General features: G+C 36.4%; 1 protein-coding gene across 1 annotated transcript; it reads right to left on the reverse strand.

Annotated features, from left to right (window-relative positions):
* Positions 1-742: 742 nt before the first annotated feature.
* On the reverse strand, positions 743-9,365 carry LOC105037026 (uncharacterized). The gene is given in 8 exon segments (XM_073251679.1): positions 743-919; positions 1,321-1,377; positions 1,737-1,808; positions 7,892-7,982; positions 8,084-8,288; positions 8,320-8,379; positions 8,448-8,994; positions 9,074-9,365. Coding segments are annotated over 8 exon segments (1,377 nt in total). The 5' UTR covers positions 9,242-9,365.
* Between the last annotated feature and the right edge of the window lie 8,762 nt (positions 9,366-18,127).

Consider the following 18,127-nt stretch of genomic DNA (forward strand, 5'->3'; position numbering starts at 1 on the left):
GGAAGATGAAGCTGGATTGTAAGCTATACCACTCAGCTCATCTCAGTGGCAATTCGACAAATGAGTGGTTGAAACACAGGTAAGATGTAACAAGCTATGACTAAAAAAATAAAGGTGCAGCATGATTGAATTAAGTCTTTTTCTCTATGGATCAAAGCTCATTCCAATTTATTTTTTGATCTGAGCATCATCCTCTTTTTGATCTCCTGGTTCATGCAAAGCAGCAGTACAAAGCATGGATTTCAGAATAGGACTTTATGATCCTTTTGTGCTTCCTGCATCAGACACCAAGTTCGGTTTACACTTGTATTTATGATCATTTCAACATGAGAAACTAGGATCACTGATGCCTTCATGTCGTCCGGTTTAAATCTCAACGATGCTCCTTCCTGACGCTGTGGCCGCAAGGGTGTTAACAAAAACAACAGGCGACACCGTTATCTGAGTTTGGCATGAAGAGAAACTGGCCTACCAGACATGATTTTAATTGATATAAAGGTCTACCCTACATGATAACATTGTTATAAATGTCATCTCCCTGAGCAATCCATATAGAATTGTCTTCTCCAGAGATAAATAGAGCTGATCCATGAACAACATCATGACTCAAAACAATTAAACTAGACATCAACAGCACATACCAACACAGATCAGATTTATGTTGTTGGTTACTAGAAGCCAACCATTTGGAATGGTTAAAAATTGCAACAGAGCTCCAGAAAAAACCGCATAATCAGAGCCATTAATCCATTACGTTTGTTGCTGACCACCAAACTGGTGAATTTTCACCACTACTGATTGAAGGGACCAGGCAGAAATCAGAGACTACCATTAGTATATCATCCCACCTCCTGCTTAAACTGTACATCTTGATGACTTGTTCATCATCCCATTTAATAATTGCTGCGATGGCAGTAAACTATTCAAGCACCGGCATCAAATTCATCACTCCCCAAGGAGTGTCCATATGATTGATCAACCCATGCATGTGAAAGCACAAAGGCGATAAAGTTCTAACAAACTGTATAAATGTGCTAAAACAAGTTCACAAATGAATTGTAAGGTAGACTTTAAGAATATACAGCCACCGGTTAGATGCCCTTTCTTGTTCTCTCCAGTCATGATGGATTAGAACATCAAAAAAGTCAGGGCAGAAACAAATAGGGTTAATGTTGATGGTGAAACTAGGTGCTCCATAAGACATTATGCTGTGATTATTGCTGCAATGATGTTAAATCAGCAGCAGTGTGATAGCAACCGTTCATTCCAGTCTCTTCTCCGCGCAGATAATTTACCTGCGATATTTTGTAATAAATGAACCTAATTTTTGGGTATACAATATCTAGCCCATCCATCTTTCTTCCGCAACTTGTTATCCTGCACAAAAGATATTGCTATAATTAATCCACCCATCTATAAATGCACACCTTGTCCACAATAAACAATCAAACAGCTTAGTTAATTTGAAGCCATAAACAACATGGGCAATTGAGTATTAAAAAATCCAAAGATATGTCTCCAGAAAATTTAGCACGGTTGCACAGTACAAGAGGATGACCGTGGTTACTGGATCACAATAAAACCTTTTAATTTGATTAAGTCTCCATATAATTAATCCACCATAAACCATAATAAATGTACGCCTTGTCCACAAAAAGATTCTAATGACCACATAATTTAAAGCTATAAACTATATATAGATAATGAATATTTCTCATAAATCCAGAGAAACTTACTTGGAGCTCTACGCTATCAGAGGAGGACAATGCTTCTTCGATCACTTTCAAATCTGCTGTTTGGGCGGCAACCTGCAATGCCAAGAATAACAAAATCATAGATTCTATGGCACATTCATGTGTCTCATGCATGTTCAATAATGGCAGCACTCCCTAGGTGAATGTGGACAGCCAAATGTAATAATTTCTGAAAGTGCTAGACACATATAGTCATCAAAAAGTTTGCGAGATATTTATATGATAGAATCACCTTTTCCAATTTTCAAAAATCAGTAACTATTGATACTGAAAATGAATTCAGAAACCAGTAATGAATTGCTAGCAGGATAAATTAGAGAAATTTTAGGATGGCCAAGTTGCTAATTCATGCATAAAATCTGCTTGGAAATAAAGCCTGAAAATTGAGATTTGAGGATCAAAGGTTCTGCAGATTCTATTATCTTGATTTATTAGGGATATAAAAAATCAGATCTGTTGGATTTAGTATCCTAAATGTCAGGGATTTGGATGTATCAGTGGCCTCCCTTGGTCTCTCTTGTCTCCCCCTCACATAATTCCTCTGCACAACAACTCACATTCTCAAAACCATATCATCATGCTCCAAACAAGCCCTATGTCTAGCAGCAGACTCATGTATGAGCAGAGAAACCAAACATTTTAGTTAATGTATTAAGACAAATGATTAATTGATTCCCAGTGAAATACAGTAATAAACATATTTCAAGTCCACATCAACCATGACAAGAGTAATCACATCAATGCAGATGTCAGCTTTAAGTTCCCTAAGAAAATAAAATACATTAGGTAACCCATATACATTAACATCTTCATATTAAAAAGAGCAGATTTAAAAAGTTTCTAGCTCAGGTCATGCTCCAAAAAAATTGATGCAAAAATTTTAGTTTAGAACAATGGACAAAAGAACAACAAAACTTCAATGTCAAGGTAGAAAACAATAGTTAAAGCAACAAAATATCACATAAGAGTTTGAATTACACCAACTAAATCAGTAAACAACATTACAACATCTACATAAATACATACATAGATACATCCATTGCACCCAAAGCTATGGAACATTTTTTTTCTAGCCTGGCTAGCCATCAATCAGTCAAAATCAGTGGACAAAAAGATTCTATAATGTAAAAAAGGAAATTATACAAGCACCCTAAAAAGTAATCAGCGTAATTTAAAATGCTCTCTCTACAGCTTTTGCCTTTCCTTTCTTATCAACTTCAATGTTAATTTAGAAGTTAACTTTTCAACTTCTCACATAACAAATGAAGCTATCAAGCTCAACTTTGTTTTTCCCCCCACTAATATGTTCGCAGCATTCTGCAATAAATACTGCACTGACAAATTAGCAACAAAATGGCAAATTATTCTTGCTTTAACAACATTTCTGCCTTTATCATTTCTCTTGTATGATCTAACCATGATCATACCGTCCATTATTTTTCCTCTTCAACTTTTCATGTGACTGCAATCTAAACGAGATTCAGACTTTCAATATACAAACAGTAAGCACCTTTAACTCTATCAACAACTACCTTCATCTCGTCATTGTTTCAACATGCATCCTTGACTGCTTTCAGGCTACTAAGTCACTTTTTAACCTGTTAGACAATTAAACAAGTCAGGCCATTGCTGCTATGACGAGTTGCATTCCCAAGAGGACTTTGGTTCAAGAATATGTGGTCTACCATCCAGACCTTTCTAACACCTACCATAGTTCATAACTATGTGCATTTTATCTCAAATATCTTTCTCCAATTATAATTTCTCTCATCCAGTCCCTAAGAAAAAGTTTTCTTAGAGTAAAATAAACTAAAACTGAATGCAGTTACAAGATCAGGCATGAAGACAATAGAAGTGAAATGACATTTGGATACAACTAACACCGTGCACTTAACAATTTAATCATCATTCTCAACATGATATTGGAAATATATCTTAAAATATATAAAAGTGATACAATCTTTGTCAAACACAGACCTATTTTTGCACCATTTAATTTGATCATCATATGATGAAGTATCTTGAGACTAATAATGCAGCGAGTTATAACAACAAGAAGATTACCACAAAACTGCTCATGAAGGCTGACAAGCACTTCAAATTTAACTGGTCTGACAATATGGGTGTCACAATAAGAGAGCCCTGAAACCTATCCTTTGTTGATATATCATTAATATTTCCAACAATGCAAGTTCATAAGCAGTCAAAATTTGTTTCCACAAAGAGTAATCACACTAACCATTTAAATTTAATATAATGTACACTATGCCAAACCACCAAGCGCTTGCTCTGATGAGTATAGGTAGAAGGTGGGATTAGTCCCTCCTAATCTCCCATGGAAAAAAAAAAAGAGAGAGAAAGAAGTATTCTATGACAAAAATTCGGAGTTCTCAAAGCAAAAGGCAAATCTTAATTGGGAAGGTCTAGTTCCATGCCTAAAATAGTGATTTCATGGCAGTGATTCTTTTGAATAATCATTTTATCAAACCTAATTATCATATAACAAGTGTATGCTGTTAGGTATGAATTTGAGCTTCTGAAGACCTCATCAGTTTTAACTATTTTATTTTCTTTCTCCTCATGAACATGCACTTAGTTGAGGGTGGCAATGGGAGCCAACAGCTCGGGAACCACCTGAAGCCAAATCAAGATTTTGGATATGGATTCAGAAAATGAATCAAATAACCTATATAGTTGGGTTTGAGTCCCAAATTTAAGATTACTGGGTTAGGTTTGGACATAGGCCAATCCATACTTGAATCCGACCAAATCATGCACACATGCATGCATGCACATATGAAATGTATATGTGTGTATATATGCATATTAATACATACATTTACAAAACACACATGTCCATCTATACTATATATATATATAGAGAGAGAGAGAGAGAGAGAATGAGTTGGAGTCTTTAGGCCTATCAACATGCCCCTAGGTGGAAAATTGATTAGTTCTGAAGGAGATATTTACTATCTGATGACCACGAGTACATGTAGTCTTAGAATGAAGACGTTGAAACGATAATATCCAATTGCCTGACTACAACTCTCATGTCTTTCTCTAACAGAATTATGTTTCTCAGAATCTCTATCCAAACTGGAAATGTTGGCATGACAAATCTCATTTTTTATTTAACATGCACTTGTAGAGGGCAAACCTTGGCACAATGGTAAGGTTACTCCACTGTGACCTAAGTATCACAGTTCAAAACCCAACTTTGAAACTGACACAAAATTTAGGTTTTGGGTCCAAAAAAAAGACCAAACAAGCTATTTGGCTGGGTTCTGGTTTATTTGGATCCTAAATCAGACCAATTCCTTACTGGATTGGGTTCATGTGTAGCTTGAACCACAGCCAAAACCTGAAACACAACCAAAGCCATGTGTGTGTAGATACAAATGCATCTATATACTCGATACATTAAATATTTCTCCTCATTTACTCATTACAATCAAGAAACTGTTCATATTTCTCATTTTCTCTAATGCCCTAATATTTGTTTTGCTTCCTTTACAACAAATGCAACAATGGTTTTATGGGTGAGTGTTGGTGCAACCCAATGATTCTAATCTTGTGGGGTGGGGGTGTCCCAGTTTTTCCTCAGAATGGGATGCTTCACTTTGCAACATCCAAGATGGTAGATGTCTTGTCTTGTCTCATCCCAACACTCGGGATGGAGGGACATCCTATTGGCAGGACATAAATCCTTGGTGCAACCGACAAAAGAACAAGATACCTTCTCCCACTCTTTCCTCGCATGCCCCTATCAGTTCATACTCAGCCTTGCCCTACCTCCCCATCTCACAGCCAAGATTAGACCCAAAAGAGTCCCACCATGTGATAACAACCTGAAACGCAAGCAATGCCTGATTATTTTCAGGTCTCCTATAGGATATGGATGTAGGGTTGTAAATTGGGTTAGGATATGGGTTTGGATTTGGCATATAAAACTTGATTTGTGTATTAACATAGCCAAGCCCAGGTCAATTTCAACATGTTTCCAGCCCCACATGCTTAGTGTACCTAATTAAATAATTATCTAGCTTCATGTATCAGTATGTTCCAGTTAGGCATGATATCCATAGTATGCATACCAAATTGCAAGGATGGGGAGACAAGAAATTTCTTATGATAATCAGCAAGCATTCTAGAAGATATTCCAACCATAAGGTATGAAGAATCAGCTTCATAGCCGTTTTCAGTCACAAAAAAAAAAAGAGAGAAAAAGAGAAAAGTACAGCGATATTAGCATCGTAAAGAAATATATCAAATAGATTCTACAAGTATTTTGTATTATTCAGGATAATTGGTCTTATAGTTTTTGATTGCTTTAGGATACAAACATTTATAAATTCTTTTAAAAAAAAATCAACTAACAAAAGTTAAGAATCTAAAAAAGATATAAACACCAAATAAGAGTGTAAGATATCATTCAATCGTTCAAGGACAATATAATGAATAATAAAGAAATAAGGAAAAATAATAATTCCATGTTAGTCATGAAATGTTGCTATACTTTCTTTACATTTTGAAAACTCATCATTGATCCTGAATATATGCAAACATAGATGTTGAATATGCAAGATCCATAGCTGGATAATTATCACTTGGGGGTCTTGGAATCCAACACCCTACAAATGAATGGAGATTAAATAGCACATATCCAAACTCTTACAATGGGAGACATCATCTGCTCCAAAACTACTGAAATATTGGTAAGGACTAAATTCAGGTCAAATTTACCACCAAAATACAACCAAATATCATTTTTTTTCTAATAACCACTCATAAGAGCCCTATAACCTACTCAGCTCGAGTATATGAACCTTTCTTCTATTCCATCACAAAAACCTAAGTGAAAGGATACTCCTAATCACCAACTTCGAGACAAGATGTCTACAATCATGTTTAGGTGAAATATGAGGCATAGAGTATAAATTAGTTTACCTCCAGCTAGAAGGAGAAGGGAATTGGATGACTTGACACAGCACCAGTCAAGGATAGATCAGGATGGTGGATTAAACACTGGGTTAAAGGATAAATAACTGGCACTAAAACATTCTACAGACATCTATGGTGAAATAAACTATATGAATTAGTTAAGCATAATATTTGCATGTTGGAGATGATAGTCATGAGTTTATGGTTGTTGGAGAGTAAAGTTTTTTATTTCTTTATATGATGCTTTCTTGCTTATCATTTCTTCAAATCATAATTCAGTCATGCTTGTTGCAATTCATGTTTTTCAACCGTATCATTGTGTTTGAAAAAATCAGAAAGGATCTCCTAATTTGTGACCCAGTGCACAAACCCATCCAATTTGACCCCTCTATGATTTACCAGACAATCTTGATCTTAACAATGTTACATATTCGTTATTCGATTTCCTAAACGTGAATCCTACACTCCTCCAGCTCAACTAAACATACAGAGAAATAAAACATGTCAACAAGTCATTCTCTCCAAAATCAACATTTCCAAATTTTGACCGACTGCCCCTAAAAATTTAAAACCTAATAACCGAACACCTCTGCACCAGTAGAGACACTAACAGCAGCTCCAACAACTCATAAATCACTTCCCATTTAATAAGAGGTAGGTTTCCAGAATTCAAAATAAAGTGCCATGCAAGCATCCAAACTCCAAAATGAAATATTTATATTTTTGAAGGTTATGGAATCTCTTTTATTAGGTTAAGAAAAGATATTAAGTCGTTATATAATTATCACCATTTTGTTGTCTTGCTCCCCTCTTTTTTACCTCTTCACCTTGGACTAAATCACTTTTGAGTGCACAGAACTATCAGTGTTTTGACAATAGTATCAGTCACTAAGCATGCAGTCATGTAAATTAGATGGATTGATGGCTCTCTAATACCTCAAGTTGTTGACTCTAAATTTGTAAGGTTTTAAAAAAATAACAAGTTTACCAGTTTCCATATTAGAAGTCAAACCTGATTGTTATAAAGAACACATGGCGCCTTAAATAATTTAAAAAGATGTCATAACTACAATGTGACTGCATTACATTCTCTTGATTTGGTAATAAAATTCAGGTTGTTGCCACAATAGAGCATTTAGAACTGTCTGGCTTCACCTGTTCTAGTACACAAAAAGACCAACCTAGTTGCTTACCTTACGAAACCTGGCAATCGTGTGGATATCAACCCAGCCTTCATCATCCATTTGCCTCTTCAGGTACTCATCCCGAACCAAATTTTGATCACTGCATGGCATAAACACAAGCATGCAAAACCAAATAAGAAAGTTCAAGTACATAACCACAATCAAGCTAGGAATAAGTAGCAAAATTCTGATAGGGATAACCTGAAGTAATATTCTATCTGCTTGCGCAGATCCACCAGTAGATCCGCTTTGTGGTCCTCAGCCATAGATGGTGGTGGTGGTGTTAACCGAAAAGCCGGCTTTTGGTCCTCATTCATTGGTGGTACTGGTGGTGGTGTTGGTGCAAGAGCCAGGTTTTGGTCCAAATTCAAATGTGTTGTGTTGGTTGGTGGTGGTGGTGGTGGTGGTGGTGGGCGCATGGTGACCAACAGGTACTGCACCGAGAGGCAGAGAACCGGGCGGCGCATAAGGAAAGTTATAAAAAGGACTGCTCAACTCTGCAAAGCAAATCTTTGTCATCAATGATCCATGAAAACAGTGAAAAGAAATCCAACAAAGTTCTCACCTGGATAGAAGGAACCGACATAGTAAGGCAGAGGCATAGGAATTGGAGGCAAATTGACATCATAATAATTTAGAGGGGGACCACTGGGGAGGGGAACACCAGGGGGGAATCCCATGGGCTGGGGCGGTGGCCACATTTGGCCGAAGCCGAAACCTCCGTTCCAATTGGGGGCTGGTGGGAGATTAAAATTCCCGCCATTGCCGCCGGGGAAGAAGGGGGCGCGGCTTCCTCTCCCGTGCTGAGGCCGGTGATTCCTGCCTCGATGGTGGTTCGGGGGAGCATGGTTGGGCCCCCGCCGCCGCGGAGCGGAGGGTCTCGGCGTCGCATCGAATTCTGCCGACGGCGCAGTCGGTCTCTGCGCAGGTGCTGGGTCGGGCTCAGGGGTTGATTCTGGCAAAGGATCAGGCTCAGGGGTTGATTCTGGCAAAGGATCGGAGCTCAGCTCGGCGGCTGGTATTGATGGGGGATCGATCACCTCCATTGAAGAGGTTTCGTCCGGGGTTTGCTCCGCGGTGGCCACGGCTGTGGTGGTGACGGCGGCGCGGATCTGATTGACCAAAATAGACGATAAAAAATTAACAAAAAAATTAAAAAAAATAGAGAAACCCTAGTGATAGAGTTAGTACCTGGGAGGAGGAGGAGGGGAGAGGGGGCCAGGAGGAAGACCCGCCCATGAGGTGGGCGGGAAGAGGACCGGAGGGGTTGCGGTTCCACGGGTTGGAAGACAGGGTGGAGGAGGGCTGGAAAGACGGAGGGAAAGAAGGTGAAGGGGGCGGATTGGAAGTCACGGTCATCCCTCCGCTTGTAGCTTATGAGAGCAAAGGTGGAACCGGGAGGAAGGAGAAAGATTGGAGTTTCGTACTTTAAAATCAATCTCCGGGATTATGGTGAGCAAGCAGAGTAGTATCACATTAGGAATTGTTTAAATCTAAATTTCGAACATATCCATCTAACATTAAAATTTAGCTTCTTTAAGTCCTAAACAGATAAGAATACCAATTTATGGCTAATTAATGAATTATCCATTTAAAATAAATTTGGATTTGATATAATAGATTTAGAATATAAAAAGATGATCCAACTAAATTTATTTATTAAATAAATTAAATTTAAATTTAAATCTTTAAACATTTAATCTCTTCTGATTCATTTAATAATTAGATCGAATCATAATCTATTTAATCTATTAATATCTATTTAATATATTTAAAACTTATTTAATATATTATAATCTATTTAATCCGATTCATTTAATCTGTTTAATCTATTTTATCTATGACTTGACCTCTTTAATAAATGAATTATATGGCTTATGTCATATTACTTATTTAATAAAAAGTCTGATGCTGAATTTTTGATCTATTTAATAAATAGATTAAATTTGTGTTGATAAATTTTTGATTCGATCCACATACAAACGGCCATATCTGATCCAATCCGCCTAAGTACCATCCTATGAACCAATTTGACCTGGTTCGAAATATTATTCTATTGCTAAGATGGGAATTATATGATTCGGCTAACTCCAACTTCATTAAGAGTACAAACTTGTGATTTTGATTGTAAATTGAAATGTAAACTCCCTAAATTGATTCAATGTAGTTTGATGACAAACTGAATTGGATAGCATTGAACTCTTTCTTTTCTAAAAAAGTTGTTTATAAACTATTTAGGATTATTATATACATCAAGAAAACAAAAGATCACTCTTGGTAATGCATGCACCAAGGAGTAAGAGATGTTGATCTCTCAAAATAAGGCATCATGTGCCTGGATTTTAAAAATATTTACTACATTCATTCGCATCTTTTTACCACATGTTTGCATTCCGGACCAACTCATGTGTTTCTTTTTTGGCAAGCTAACCAACTACAATTTCATTGGATTTGGTCTTGGAGTCAAGGAGGAACAAGAAAGAAGAAAAAGACAGATTTTGGAGTGGATTTGAAGAACATTCTTTTTCTTTTATAAAAAAGGACCATAAAAGAGGAGAGAGAGAATAGGAGGTAGAAAATGCATCACAGCAAGGATCTCTCTCCGATTTCAATCAAAAATAGAATTCCTTTGTAGTTATGGATGGTGGATAAATCACACTATAAATTCTTAGAATTTAAAATTCAAATATAACCATTCAATACTAAAATTGGACTGCTTCAAGTTATGAACCAAACTTATCCTGTCCAGAATTTTATTTTGACACTGACATAAGAACTATAGGACTTAGCTAGCTCCAACCCCACTAAGACTCCAAACTTATGATTTTAATTACAAATTGGATTTTTTACCTATTTATGATTAATTTTAAAAAAAAATTATCAAAATAATATCGAGCTCAAACTATTTATGAAAATACTACTCAGAAGAAAGTCATCCTTTCAAAGAGCGATTTTTTTGCCAACTCACCAATCTGACCTCCAGCTAGGAGCCAGGTGGACGAGAGAAATGAATCACCCTTTGATAGGGTGGCTTTATAAGTCGCCCTTTGATAGGGTGACTCTCCCTTTCTTTTGCTTCTCTTTCTTTCTGTGTCTTCTTTCTTTCTCTATCACTTTTTTCTCTTTCTTTCTGTATCCTTTTCAACCTGACCGCTAGTAGGGGCTGGTGGATAGAAAAATAAATCATCCTTGATAGAACAGCTTTATAAGTTGCCCTTTGATAGGGCGACTCTCCCTCTCTTTCTGCTTCCTTTCTTTCTATGTTTCCTTTCTTTCTATATCACTTTCTTCCCTTTCTTTCTGTATCTCTTTCTTCTATATTTTATTTATATTTAAGTTAATATCTTTATTTATTTTACTCTTCATTAACTTTAAAATATAAATATAAATAAGCAAATATCCTTCTATTTGAAATCAATAAAAATATCAAAAAAATTAAAATCCTTAAGAATAAGAAGTTAAAACTTAAGTTTTAGTTCAAGTTTTTTTTAAATCCGAAACTTTTAAAACTTTTCTTCTTCTGAATGAATAGGTTAAAGAGTTTCAAAATTTATTAAAAATTATTTTGTGACTCACTAACATCCAAGGATCAATTACCACCAAAATTTGTTGAAATCAGTTGGGCACAATTTATGGCTATCTGCTGTTACGGATCCTAAAAATTTTCTAAGTCAGAAAACTAACACCTATATGGAGGGCTATATAAAATATATATTTTTTTGAAATCAAAATTGACAGTAATTGATTCTTGATGTTAGTGAGTCATAAAATAATTTTTAATAAATTTTGAGACCCTTTAACCTATTCGTTCTGAAGAAGAAAAATTTTAAAAGTTTCAGATTTGAAAAAAATTTGAACTAAAATCCAAGTTTTGACTTCTTATTCTTAAGAATTTTAATTTTTTTGATATTTTTATTGATTTAAATAGTAAAATATTTACTTATTTATATTTATATTTTAAATTAATAGAGAGTAAAATAAATGAGAATACTCATTTCTTCATTCACCTAGCCCCCAGCTGGCGGTCACGTTGGTGAGTTGGCAAAGAAAGTTGCTCTTTGAAAGGGCGACTTTCTTCTAAGCGGTATTTTGTAAATATTTTGAGCTCGATATTATTTTGATAATTTTTTTTTAAATTAACCATAAATTGATAAAAAATTCTTGCAAATTAAAATGTAAACTAACTGAATTGATCCAACATAGTTTGGTAAAAAACTGGATTGGATGCTATTGAGCTTTTCTTATTCCAAAAAGTTGTTTATAAAATATATATGGTTGTTAAGTACACCAAGAAAATGAAAGATCCCCCTTGATGATGTACATATCAAAGAATATGAGACATTGATCTCTCAACTAAGGCATCATGTGCATCAATTTCAAGATATATATTGCATTCACTTGTACCATTTTATCTCATATTCACATTCCAGACCAATACTCTTACTATATTTTTTGGGTAAACTGACCAACTACTATTTCATTAGATTCGTCTTTGAGTTAGGGAGGAAGGAGAAAGAGAAAATATACAAAATTTTGGAATGGATTTGGAGAACATTCTTTTTCTGTTATAAAAGAGAGCCGTAAATAAGAGAGAGAGGGGGAGGGAGAAGAATCATCACAGTAGGGATCTCTATCTGATTCCTATCAAAAATAAAAAAGAACGCACAGATTTTGGACTTCAAGAACGTCCTCTTTCCCTTATAAGGAGGACAGTAGAAGAGAAAAGAGTGAGGGAGGGACAAGATGCCCCACTATAAGATCAATGATTCCTCTCAGAAATAGAATTTCTTTATGATTATGGAGGGCAAATAGAGTCCCATTACACTAAAATTCTTAAGATCTGAAATTCAAACATATCTGTCCAATATTAAAATTGAGCTACTTTGAGTCATAAACTAATAAGAATAATAATTTATGTTCTGATCTATGAATTACCTATTTTAAGTAGATTTGGATTTGATATAATGGATTTGGGTCATAAATAGATCAACCCATCTAGACCTATTTATTATATGGTTGGATTTAAGTTTAGATCTTTGTCAATTTAATCTATTCTGACCTATTTAATAATTGAATCGTATTATAACCCGATCCATTTAACCTATTAAGATCTATTTAACATATTTAAAACTTGTTTAACTTATTTTGATATTTTTAACCTAAACTATTTAACCTATTTACCCATTTTACCCATTTAATATGACTTGACCTCTTTAATAAATGGATTATGTGGCTTGGGTCAAGTTATCTATTTACTAAATGAGTCAGATTCAAATCTAAATTTTTGACCCATTTAATGAATAGATCGGATTTGTTTGATAAATTTTTGACCTGATTCACATCCGATCGGACATGTATTTGATTCGACTAACCTAATTATGACCTTATGAACCAATCCGATCTGGTCCAAAATATTAATATTCAAATATAACCATCCAATACAAAAATTGGGCTGCTTCAAGTCATGAATCAATCTGGCCCTATCCAAAACTTTATTTTAACATTGAGATAAGAACTATAGGACTTGGCTAGCTCCAACCCCACTAAGGCTATAAACTTATGGTTTCAATTATGAATTAAAATGTAAACTAACTAAATTGATCGAGTGTAGTTTTGTAAAAAAAACTAGATTGGATGCCATTGAGCTCTTTCTTTTCTCAAAAAGTTATTCACAAACTATACAGGGTTGTTAACTACACAAAAAAATGAAAGACTCCTCTCGATGACATATACATCGAAGAGTACGAGATGTTGATCTCTCAAATAAGCATCATATGCATCAATTTCAAGAATATCTATTGCATTCACTTACACCTTTTTATATCGTATTTGCATTCCAGTCCAATTCTTTTACTATATTTTTTAGGTAAGTTGACCAACTATTATTTTATTAGATTTGTCTTTCGGTTAGGAAGGAAGAAGAAAGAAGGAAAAGATGCAAAGATTTTGGAGTGGATTTGGATAATATTCTTTTTCTCTTATAAAAGAGGGCACAGAATAGGAGAGAGAGAGAGGCAAGGCGGCAAGGAGGGAGAAGACACACCACATCAATCTCTCTCTGGTTTCTATCAAAAATAGAATTTTTTTGTAGTTATGGATGGCAACTAGAGTCCTATCACACTACAAATTCTTAGGATTTAAAATTCAAATTGAGCATCCAATACTAAAAATCAAGCTGCTTCAAGTTATGAACCAATACCCAGTCCAGAACTTTATTCTACCACTAAGATAGAAATTGTTGCTGTTCGATTCGATCAAGGTCAGAGAGAAAGTGGCTGAGCCTCACGTAGGGATGCTGGCGCTGGAGTGAACTACAAAACAAGTCCAAATCGAAGATTTTTGCTCTGACGAGAATCCTTCGACATTCAAGTCAAATTCAAAGAATAATAGAAACAGCAATGAGTTATCCGAGAGAGATTGATTGACTTATCTTGATCCTCAAAATTTTGGTTGCTTATATAGAAGGCTGTCGAACAACTAGTGATCATGCATTCCTAAGATTACAGGATCGTTGTACATGCCACTGTGGGTGAGATAATTTAGCCCTTAATTACTCTCGTAGAGTGAAAAAATCGTTACTGATAATATATTAAGTGGAAGATTTAAATATCCTCATTGAATCCTTGAAGATTGTGTCTAACTTTTTAGCCTTCTTGAGTTGGGTGAGTGGTGTCATATCATGGTATATGAGGGTTCCATCTATTAATTGCATAGGCTATCAATCAGGAGCTGAGAGTGTGGAGAGATTTTAACATTCATATACTCTCATGTGGGGGTATTTATTGTTTTTGACATTTTCTGCATGATGTGGATGGTTGCCATGCATGAAAATAGTTAAGTATAAAATACCTCAGTTTGGTATGGAAATGGTCAAGTATAACTCAACTCAGCATAAATAAGGCTCAAGATAGCTCTTATCAGCATAAATAAGGCTCAGGATAGCTTTTTCCAGCATAAATGAGGCTCAGGATAGCTTTTATCAGTATAAATGAAGCTCAGGATGACTCTTATCAGCATAAATGAGCCTCAAGATGACTCTTATCAGCATAAATGAGGCTTAGGATAGCTCTTATCAGCGTAAATGAGACTCAGAATAGCTCAGCTCATATCAGGATAGCTTATATCAATATAAATAGCTCTTTTAAGTATATAGTTTAGGATAGCTTAGCTCAGCACATAGTTCATGATAGCTCAGCTCATATCAGGATAGCTTATATCATGATAGATAGCTCTTCTCAGCACATAGCTTAAGATAATTCAACTCATATCAAGATAGCTCATATCAGCATAGATAGCTCTTCTCAGCACATAGCTCAAGATAGCTTATCTAGCATAGGTATAGCTTAAGATAGCTCAGCTCATATCATAATAGCTCATATCAGATAGATAATTAGCTCAGTACATAGCTCAGGATAGTTCAGCTCAGTACATAACTCAGGATAGCTTATATCAGGATAGATATAGCTTAGGATAGCTCATCTCGCATAAATATAGCTCTTCACAGTAAGCATATGGCTCGGCATGCCTCTTCACAGCAAGTATATGGCTTGATATGCCTCTAAATCTATATCCCGAAATGAATTCGAGGTATCCATGATACCACCGTAACACTATCCCTACTCTTGAGTCTAAAAATTAGACGAAAGAGTACCACTGAAATGATACATCGGGCCTAGGGATTCCATCCACATATCCCATTAAGGCATCTGTTCCTCATTTAATGTGGATAGTGAAAGCAGCTAAAGAAAAGCTTGAATTTTGAGCTAATCTAAGATTTTTTAAGCTTAGGCCGATCTAAGGTTTTACGAGCGGCATGTTCGCTCTGCACTTCATACAAGAAAATCTTATGCTGTCTTTCACATGAGCATCTTGTGCTCTGCTCTTCTTCATGCGAGAGGCATTATTACTCTGCTCATTTTCAACCGATCAAAGGCTGGCCTGGATGAAGATCGACGGACTGGTTCGGATAGAGATCGATGGGCTGGAGGATTCAGAGATAACTTGACAAACTACAGAGGTTCATAGGTTGTCCTTCGCAGAAGTACGGTTCGGAGAAAAACTCGACGAGCTGGTTCTGATAGAGATCGATGGACTGCGAAGGTCCTGTAGATTGTCCTCCACAGGAGTACAGCTCAAAGAAAAACTTGACGAGTTGGTCTAAATAGAGATCGATGGGTTAGAGGATCTGAAAATAACTCGACGGATTGTGGAGGTCTTGTAGGCTATCCTTTACAGAAGTACGGCTCGAAGAAAAACTCGATGAGCTGGTCCAGATAAAGATCGACGAGCTGCAGAGGTCCCATAGATTATCCTCCGCAGGAGTATGACTTGAAGGAAAACTCGACGAGTTGTCCGGATAGAGATCGATGGGCTAGAGGATCTGAAGATAACTCGATGGACTGCGGAGGTCCTGTAAGTTGTCCTCGGCATGAGTACGACTTGAAAAAAAATTTGACAAACTGATTTGGATAGAGATCAACAGACTGGAGGATCCGAAGATAACTCGACGGGTTGTGGAGGTTCCCTAGGTTATCCTCCATAGGAATACGACTCGGAGAAAAACTAGACGAGCTGGTCCGAATAGAGATCAACGGGCTACGAAGGTCCCATAGGTTATCCTCTGTAGAAGTATGGATCACAAAAAATTTAACGAGCTGGCTCGGATAGAGATTGATAGGCTAGAGGACTCGGAGATAACTCGACAAACTGCAGAGATCCCGTAGATTGTCCAATGCAGGAGTACAGTTCGGAAGAAAACTCGACGAGCTAGTCGGATAGAAATCAACGGACTGGAGGATCCGAAGATAACTCGACAGGTTGTGGAGGTCTTGTAGGTTATCCTCCATAGGAATACAGCTCGAAGAAAAGCTCGATGAGCTGGTCTGTATAGAGATCGATGGGCTCCATCTGAGGTTTGTAGTTGAACCTGCACACAAAAGATGAGAGGACTCACTAGACCGCTTTAGCTGGATCTTTTGATTTTTTAATTAAAATAATATATAATTTTACTGATATTATTCTATTTTGCTTAGGTTGGCCTTTTGGTAATGTTGATCCTTTGAGGCTAGTTTTTTGAAAGCCTCATCTTAGACCTCACCTCATCATCGTGGTCTTTGTTCGATCTTCACTCCAGCTTAAGTGCTTGAAGATTTGTTGTACAAAAAGAACAATACAGTATAGTAAATAAGGTCTGAAAGCATTTTATCATGAGAATTGTAAACTCTGTTTGGAAGTTTTTGGATTTTGCTTGACTCCTATTATTTGTCTTAGTTTGAACTGGAGTTTTGCCTCAGTTTGGGCTTATTTTTTGCTTCAGATTAGCCTGAATTTAGGCTCTGGTCGGCCTTATTCTGGACTCGGGTTGGCCTTGATTTTCTCTTCTGCTCAAATTTAATTTCTCCTTGGATCTTCATGATCTCACCTCAGATCTGTAGATTTTATCTCAGATCTTGAATGGGCCTTTATTTGACCTCAGCTCAACTTTTCTTTTGGAAAACATCTCCCTTGTGCCAGCCTAGAAGATAGTAGCAGATAGGAACAAAAGCGTGGAGTGATGGGATGAGCATTATTACACGTCGAGTTCCATCAGAGTGGCTTCGGGTCCTCCTTTTTTCTTCCCTTTTTTTTCTTCTTTGGCTTGGACATGATCTTTGGCATGGTCCTATAGCCCTGCCAGTAAGAAAGGAAACAAAATATTGGATAAAAACTAAAAAACCTCTTATCAGGAGGATCCTGAGTTATGAAAACTTTCAACAGTCTCCTCTTTTGCTAGATTCTAGATATTATGATATCTTTTCTTATTTGGAGCTGCGGTCTCCTTTCTTGTTTGGATCCCTCTAAAAATTTAATTTTTGGATAAAATTGAGAAATTTTTGTGGTCTCAAATTTATTTGAGTGTCATGATCTCCTCCCTATTTGAGCCTACTCAAGAATTTTAAAAATATAAATATAAAAATAATTCAAAAATCGAAGAATTTTCGCATCTCCTTCTTTATTTTATTGATTTTTCCATCTTTGTTGCAAGTAGGTGGCGGGCACCATGCCACAGAGGTCGGAGTTGGCATGGGTGCGGGAGCAAGATGTATCTCCCACCACACATCGTTGTTCCGCCACATCATTTTGGATCACAGCAGTCTAGGTGTATACTCGCTGGACTGGCACATTGAACTGATTCGCACTAAACCCTGCGGCCAGCGGAGGTGATGGTGCTGGTGGTGATGGCGACATGTTGGCCTCGCTACCGGC

Source organism: Elaeis guineensis, chromosome 1 (assembly GCF_000442705.2).
Source record: "Elaeis guineensis isolate ETL-2024a chromosome 1, EG11, whole genome shotgun sequence".
Classification (NCBI taxonomy): Eukaryota; Viridiplantae; Streptophyta; class Magnoliopsida; order Arecales; family Arecaceae; genus Elaeis; species Elaeis guineensis.